The following is an 8999-nucleotide window of genomic DNA, read 5'->3' as shown; positions in this document are numbered from 1 at the left end:
GTTCAAGGTCTACCTGGAGAGAAAGTAAGAAAGATTTTCCATGTAACCTAGAGAATAGCTATATTGAGTACTAAGGATCAGCTCTCCCTGGGTCAATCAGATATAGGGGATTCAAATCAATGGCAAGGAAAAGAGGGAAAGAAAATGTTAGTCAATTCCTTACCTACATTTTATTTTCTTAGAAGCAATAAGTCTAACATCATATGGGGTATATCAACATGTACATTTAGGCTACTTAGTCAGCGGTTTCAATTTTATGTGATTACAATCATATATTTTGTTATCCAGTTTTTAGTTTATATCCTGTGCAGGACTACACTATGCCATCCAGGGCAAATCTAATGTAAGGTGACATGGAATATACACATTTGCTGGCAGTTCTCGCTCCCAGACCCAGTACAGACCTTGGCAAGAGGTCATATGTGCACTTCAAATGAAGGATCCTTATACAGATACTTAGTAGCTTTGCTTAAACACATGGTATACAGTTTTACAGAGGGCACTGGCCTAACCATCAGCTAGATACCTTAAGAGATGCTAGAAAAAAATTTACAAAAATGCAGAGAGTATAGTTGAAGAGATCATTATGTTTGTGAAATCTGAATTGTATTAAATGTTCCTAATGCAGATGGTTTTAAAGTAAAGAAATTAAAATAAGGCCCAAAAATTGTACTGTTTGAAAAATGTTAAAACATTTGCCTTGCATTCCATGTCACAAACAAACACAACATTTTATCACATATTTAGGGTGAGCCAGGACTGGGTCTTCCGGGTCCTAAAGGTTTGCCTGGACCACCAGGTCCTTCTGGCCCCACTGGAGAAAAAGGAAGCACAGGACTATCAGGTGTTCCTGGGGAACAGGGTATTCCAGGAGTCCCAGGTCATTCTGGAGCCAAAGGTAATAAAAATTCTATTCTTTAAAAAATGTTCTTACTTAATAGGTTACTTCAGTGAACAGCATAAAGAAAAAATCATTAATATTTGAAAACTCCTAACAATTTAGGATTAACTTAGAATAACAATATTAGAATAACGATTTAGAATAACAACCTAACAACTTCGAATAACAGTATTTGGTGGATGCCATTGACACCCACATTAAATTTGAATTTGAAAACCAACCGAGTGTGGCTGAAAGGGCATTTTATTGAATTTTATGTTAAATATACAGGTTAATTAACCTGTAGTGCCCCGGGGAATGCACACTCTTCTCAATGATTGCAGCCTTGGTATATTATGATCATTTAAAATTGCCCTGCTGAAACAAGCAGAATTCAACAGAGGTGTCCATACTAGGGAGCATAATAGTAGCAGAGATCAGACTTCAGTCTGTGCTGGAAATGCAGTAAAGTTAAATTTGTTTTAAATGTGGGCCACCCTACAAAACATAAACTTTAATAAATCATAATTATAATCACTAGTTTGAACTGTTCTGCTTAACTTTAATGTTTAACCTAAATTACTATAAAAATTAGGTAACGCATAAGAAAATCACAATAAAATGCAGGTTAGTAAAAAGACAAATCTCACAAAATTATTACATTATTATGTTTCCTAAAGACTAAACCTAAAGGCCACACAAAAGGACACATTATTCTTTATTGGGAACAAAGAAAGAAAGAATTGTGTCAACTGATATATTTTTTGTGTATATACAAAGGAATATGGTGCCGTTGATGTATGAGTATGTGAGTGAAAACCTAAAAATACAAACTTGAAACATAGACTTGGTAGAGGTTGTATGATGATGTAAGAGAGCATATAGTAGAAAATAATATTACAACAAAAGCCAATACAAAAGTATGAGAAACAGATTTTGCCAAACAAGTATATGCGTTTCATGTGGAAGTAAGAACAGAGAAAATAACATAAAATAAGATAAATATGAACATTTTTGAACAGATATAATATATTTGGAAAAAGCCATTGACTTAGTCTCCTATACACAGTTAATGTGTAATTAAATAAAACAGTGGCTTAGATATATCTTTCAGAGAATTATGGTCAATTACTGTAATCAAAGTGAAAAAAGTTTGGGAGTCCTTGTACAATAAATGGCAGTATTTTTTTTAAAATAGGCAGCATTGCCAATCTACAGTTTCTAGGACTTCTTTTACATTAAAAGATACTTATAAGAAGAGAAATAACTGTGTCCCTATACAAACTCATGGAATACTGATAGCTCACATTTAGAACTAAGCCACCTAATTATAGCAATACATTAAATACAATAAATAATGAAGAAAAAAATCCAACATGGACCTTTAGGACTTTGCTATTGTATACTTTTCTGTATTATAGTGTAAATCGACTAATACAAATAAGCACTACACATATGATACCAGAATATGCAACATTTATTGTGCATATTCTCCTCATGTACCTAGGAGTGGGAATGCTCAGTCATGAAGTTGTCTTGGGAGAACACAATAGCAAATTGCCAGGACAATCCATTCTGTCAACTGTCTGGCACAATGGAGGAATACAGATTTTTAAAAATTGTAACGTAAAAAACAAAAACTCCGCTGTGCACTATAGGAAAATGAAAAATAGGCAATTCAGAATGTTTTGTTTCAAATTCAGTATGATCCTCTTCTACAGCTACAGCTGCTTGTATTAGATTTTCCAATTGGACATAAGAGGAAACTATGTGTTAAACTGGGCCTATTCAAATCTCCTTGAATAGCAACTGTTGAGATTAAATAGCAGCAAAAACATATCTTCATTGTTTTAAAGTTTTTGCCAACCAATATATTTAAATTGTGAAATGAACCAATAAACACACACTAATTCATTCAAAATATCTAATGACAACTATGAATAAATACTATGCATAACGTTTAAAACATGTACAGAACGAACATTATATAAAAATATTTATTACTATATAGTCAGGGGTGTAGTTATGATCTTAAAACCTCATTGAAAACTTGTTCCTATCTTTTGTTCTGGAGACAAATCATTTTTCATTTTTTGACTATATTTTGCAGGACAAACAGTGAAATTAAATCTACCTAGACAGCAATAAAAAAACTAGTTAAAACCTATTCAATTTGCCTATTCTGATTTACCTGCACACAGATCTCATTTCTTGGCTGAAGACCATCTAGCATCATCTAACCTTTTCCTACCCAGCCTTACTGTCCTTGATCTGCCTGTATACTTATTGATCCTTTTTGATTATCTTTGGACAATAATGTATAGATGGATGAAAATTAAAAAAAAATGAAAGTTGAATCACAGCTTTCAAACTCTCTGAATGTCTGTTTCTTTATTATTTGTCTTTTCACCTTGCCATCCACCAGTGGATGTATTTTGTGTTGTGCTAGTCAATGATCTAAATAATAATTTGCTGTCAATCATTGGGCTCTTGTGCTAGAGCAATAAAGTGCTTGGTCAGCCTTTATTTTGTGTACCAGTTTGAAATAAAAGTCTAATAAACTGATAAAATAATAATAATATCAATAGTAATAATAATATTATTAATAATAATAATAATAATAATAATAAAACATAGCCAGTAGCTCACTAAGAGATGAACTAAGAACAGCATAGGTGCAGCAAAATACATTAACCTTGATGTTGGGAACTTCAGTTCAACTGTTCTGGTAAATTGTATTGGATTTGTAATGCAATTTTTCATCATGTATAAGTATCAATCATATAATAAATTATAAAATAACCTCACATTTTTATGTATAGGGCACAATTGGTTCAAAAGGAGAGCGTGGGCCACCTGGCGATAGTGGATTTCCTGGAATTCCTGGAGAAAGAGGTTTGCCAGGAGCTCCAGGATTAGGGCAACCTGGACAGCCTGGTGACAGAGGAGAACCAGGAACTCCTGGTTTTGTAGGATCACCTGGAAACCCTGGTAAGCAAAATTGCTTCTAAAGAGCTATATTTCTGTACTGTGGAGTTGTCTGTTGGTAATTTTATGATATTATTTGTTTTCTTAATAGGCAGTAAAGGTGAACCTGGAAAAGCCATAGTTGTAGCTGGAGCCCCAGGCCCAATGGGACCTGCAGGTTCTCCTGGATTTCCAGGGGAACAAGGTATATCATTTTATACATTTGTTTCTTTACCTAGTTTTTCAAATATTTCATTTTTTTTTTTTGTTTTTTTACACGGTAACAGGAGAGAACTTGTTGTATCATTGTCTTGAAATTCAGCATTATAAACATATATCCCTTTACTTTGACATTAACACCAAATATTAGTGATAAGAAAAGCAATTGGCTTTTGTTTATATGTGATTACTAGTGTCTTTATTTTTTCACTGCAGGTGAGAAAGGTTCTACAGGTTTTCCAGGAAGACCTGGGTTACCTGGAGAGAAAGGAGACACTGGTATAGAGGGTAAAGGACTTCCTGGACCTCCTGGAGAAAAGGGTAAGACATTGTATAATATTTCTGGGGTACGTAGTACATTTTAGTCTTTTGACTTGTAGTCTTTTTAATGTATTGTTTGCAAATATATGATCTACATATCAGTGATTTAGTACAACCACTTAAGCTGCATAAACACATGCAAATATAGTTGTTGGAAAGTTTCTTTCACGATCCTTTCCAAGGACTAAGCACTACACGATGCATGAACGAGTGCTGTACATACAGCACTGTTCTGCTCTATAGAGAGGGGAGGGGGAGAACAATGGAGCGGCACCCCACTGCTCACTGCCCCCCTTCGTATCCATTACGATCATTCGTCGTCTATTGTCCGTGGATCCGCCAGGACGGTCGTTCGGACGATGGAGGACAGGCGCTGTACACACACCAGATTCTCGGCCGATATCGGCCCTGAGCCAATTGTCGGGCGAGAACCATTGGAAGTGTGTACATAGCTTTAGTCTTTAGGTAATTGAGAAAGCATGTGATAAGCTTCTATTGGTTATCAGCGATTGTGAATCTAACTATATTCTCAAATATAAATGAGATCACTTATTCCTGCAGTGCCAACAAAGCTTGCTGAAACCTAGCAAGAGAATATAGATATGGCACATACCTAATACTGAGGTACGCAAAGCTGTCACAAACATATATCAGAACTATTGAATGTACCCCAGTATCTGTGTCTATCTGTGCTGTATACAACCATATGCCACTTTAAATAAAACGAATATGAAATTATATTGTTTTATGGACTGTTAAAATTGTTTACATCTCTGACGATTATTTTGGTTTAAACTGTGATTAACAATTATTTCTGACCCCTGACAATGTACTTACACCTTTATAAATAAGTATATCAAATTTGCTATGTAAGGATTTTTACTTGCAGCTATCTAATATTTGTATTTTTTTTTCAAATCTTGCTAATCATGATCCTATAAACAAAAACCCCGATGGTCGGTAAAAAAGTGAATGTGCATAAATACACCACAAAAAAACATGCACTGGGGTGCTACAGGGGCTGGGTACTAAGAATACCCAGCCGAAGCCGAGTGGGCCCACTAGCCTGTCTGACCGAAATCAGACAGGTTTCGTTCTCTTAGGGTTAGCCTAAGCCTTCCCACCAGATACTAGGCTGGGAGCTCTCCCGAAGAGAGACTCCCAGTAAGGGAGAGCGATTGACTATAGGACCTGAGCACTTGTCAGACTTCAGGGCTGGCCCATAAGGAAACAGCAACCTCCTAAGTCAGTGGCACACAATCACCACACCAGTGACAGTGACAACAAAAAAAACCTAAAAAATAAGTGGTCAGTGAATTTTTATGTGCAGCTGCCTAATACTTGTATTATGTTTACTCAGGTTACCCTGGAATGGAGGGTCCACGAGGAGTGGATGGCATACCTGGTCAGCCAGGTCGGGAAGGTTTACCTGGAGTTCAAGGTCTACCTGGAGAGAAAGTAAGAAAGATTTTCCATGTAACCTAGAGAATAGCTATATTGAGTACTAAGGATCAGCTCTCCCTGGGTCAATCAGATATAGGGGATTCAATTCAATGGCAAGGAAAAGAGGGAAAGAAAATGTTAGTCAATTCCTTACCTACATTTTATTTTCTTAGAAGCAATAAGTCTAACATCATATGGGGTATATCAACATGTACATTTAGGCTACTTAGTCAGCGGTTTCAATTTTATGTGATTACAATCATATATTTTGTTATCCAGTTTTTAGTTTATATCCTGTGCAGGACTACACTATGCCATCCAGGGCAAATCTAATGTAAGGTGACATGGAATATACACATTTGCTGGCAGTTCTCGCTCCCAGACCCAGTACAGACCTTGGCAAGAGGTCATATGTGCACTTCAAATGAAGGATCCTTATACAGATACTTAGTAGCTTTGCTTAAACACATGGTATACAGTTTTACAGAGGGCACTGGCCTAACCATCAGCTAGATACCTTAAGAGATGCTAGAAAAAAATTTACAAAAATGCAGAGAGTATAGTTGAAGAGATCATTATGTTTGTGAAATCTGAATTGTATTAAATGTTCCTAATGCAGATGGTTTTAAAGTAAAGAAATTAAAATAAGGCCCAAAAATTGTACTGTTTGAAAAATGTTAAAACATTTGCCTTGCATTCCATGTCACAAACAAACACAACATTTTATCACATATTTAGGGTGAGCCAGGACTGGGTCTTCCGGGTCCTAAAGGTTTGCCTGGACCACCAGGTCCTTCTGGCCCCACTGGAGAAAAAGGAAGCACAGGACTATCAGGTGTTCCTGGGGAACAGGGTATTCCAGGAGTCCCAGGTCATTCTGGAGCCAAAGGTAATAAAAATTCTATTCTTGAAAAAATGTTCTTACTTAATAGGTTACTTCAGTGAACAGCATAAAGAAAAAATCATTAATATTTGAAAACTCCTAACAATTTAGGATTAACTTAGAATAACAATATTAGAATAACGATTTAGAATAACAACCTAACAACTTCGAATAACAGTATTTGGTGGATGCCATTGACACCCACATTAAATTTGAATTTGAAAACCAACCGAGTGTGGCTGAAAGGGCATTTTATTGAATTTTATGTTAAATATACAGGTTAATTAACCTGTAGTGCCCCGGGGAATGCACACTCTTCTCAATGATTGCAGCCTTGGTATATTATGATCATTTAAAATTGCCCTGCTGAAACAAGCAGAATTCAACAGAGGTGTCCATACTAGGGAGCATAATAGTAGCAGAGATCAGACTTCAGTCTGTGCTGGAAATGCAGTAAAGTTAAATTTGTTTTAAATGTGGGCCACCCTACAAAACATAAACTTTAATAAATCATAATTATAATCACTAGTTTGAACTGTTCTGCTTAACTTTAATGTTTAACCTAAATTACTATAAAAATTAGGTAACGCATAAGAAAATCACAATAAAATGCAGGTTAGTAAAAAGACAAATCTCACAAAATTATTACATTATTATGTTTCCTAAAGACTAAACCTAAAGGCCACACAAAAGGACACATTATTCTTTATTGGGAACAAAGAAAGAAAGAATTGTGTCAACTGATATATTTTTTGTGTATATACAAAGGAATATGGTGCCGTTGATGTATGAGTATGTGAGTGAAAACCTAAAAATACAAACTTGAAACATAGACTTGGTAGAGGTTGTATGATGATGTAAGAGAGCATATAGTAGAAAATAATATTACAACAAAAGCCAATACAAAAGTATGAGAAACAGATTTTGCCAAACAAGTATATGCGTTTCATGTGGAAGTAAGAACAGAGAAAATAACATAAAATAAGATAAATATGAACATTTTTGAACAGATATAATATATTTGGAAAAAGCCATTGACTTAGTCTCCTATACACAGTTAATGTGTAATTAAATAAAACAGTGGCTTAGATATATCTTTCAGAGAATTATGGTCAATTACTGTAATCAAAGTGAAAAAAGTTTGGGAGTCCTTGTACAATAAATGGCAGTATTTTTTTTTAAATAGGCAGCATTGCCAATCTACAGTTTCTAGGACTTCTTTTACATTAAAAGATACTTATAAGAAGAGAAATAACTGTGTCCCTATACAAACTCATGGAATACTGATAGCTCACATTTAGAACTAAGCCAGTGTACACGTTAGACTTTTGTCCTTGGAAAGGATCTTTTTACAATACAAAAGACTGAAAGATGATTGAACAAGGGCTGTACATACAACGCCGTTCTGCTCTATGTAGGGGGGAGATTGAGCGAGCGGCACCCTGTTGCACTCTTCCCCCTAACTTTTAATAAAGTCGTTCATGGATCTACCAGGATCAACAGAAAATTTGAAAATTAAAAAAAAAACAGAACTGTGATGAATTTTTGCCTAAAAGATAGTTACACCATTAATAATGTACGAGTAATGTTATAATAATAAATGCATTAATAGAGTATGAATGAAGGAAGGATGATGGGTAACAGAGAGATAATTGTTGGGAGATATGGTACAGTGCAGCTCACTAAATAGAGAATATGGGTGCCTAACACAAAGTTATTCAAATGTCTGTTTTTCATACCAGGTGATACTGGTGCTCCTGGAGCACCTGGCATGAGAGGTAATCCTGGTGTACCTGGTTTTGGTCCTCAAGGAGAACCAGGACCTCAGGGACCACAAGGACCTGCTGGAGTTCCAGGTGAGTAAAATTTTTGTAGTAGCCATTTAATTGTCTCACTAAATTAAATATTTATTAAAAAAACGATATTCTCCTTACACAAAAAGTCTTCACTCCTTAATGCTTTAGTAGTACCTTTAGCTTTTTGATCCCCAACGTGGTGTCAATCTGCTACTAGTTGTGGGGAGATGCAGTGGATTGCTGTCTCATCTCATATTATGTAACCCAATCACTTAAACCGATTCTTTCCACTCTGCTTTCTTTCATATCCACTGGTATTTGCAGTATATAATCCAACAAACAATGAGAAACTAAGAACTACTTTCACTTATGCAGTGAAACATGTACTTTATTCAAACAGAAAAATATTATACTAACAGTGAAAAGCTTTTTACTTATCATATACTTACAGGCTGGTTAAGAAAGTAGTAGCGTGGTCACAAACCCAAAG

At 35.4% G+C, this 8999-nt stretch overlaps 1 protein-coding gene across 1 annotated transcript; it reads left to right on the top strand.

Moving 5' to 3' along the window:
- Positions 1–3: 3 nt before the first annotated feature.
- LOC140321131 (uncharacterized) lies at positions 4–8737 on the top strand (the record flags this gene model as incomplete). The annotated part of the gene is made up of 9 exons (XM_072397997.1): positions 4–24; positions 748–898; positions 2388–2506; positions 3703–3871; positions 3960–4052; positions 4283–4387; positions 5748–5845; positions 6569–6719; positions 8456–8737. Coding segments are annotated over 9 exons (1029 nt in total), but the record flags the coding sequence as incomplete, so codon positions are not given.
- Between the last annotated feature and the right edge of the window lie 262 nt (positions 8738–8999).

Source organism: Pyxicephalus adspersus, unplaced genomic scaffold (genome assembly GCF_032062135.1).
Source record: "Pyxicephalus adspersus unplaced genomic scaffold, UCB_Pads_2.0 Sca819, whole genome shotgun sequence".
In the NCBI taxonomy this organism is placed as follows: Eukaryota; Metazoa; Chordata; class Amphibia; order Anura; family Pyxicephalidae; genus Pyxicephalus; species Pyxicephalus adspersus.
The sequence above is the reverse complement of the archived record's forward strand: the minus strand, read 5'-3'. Positions and strand labels throughout refer to the sequence as shown.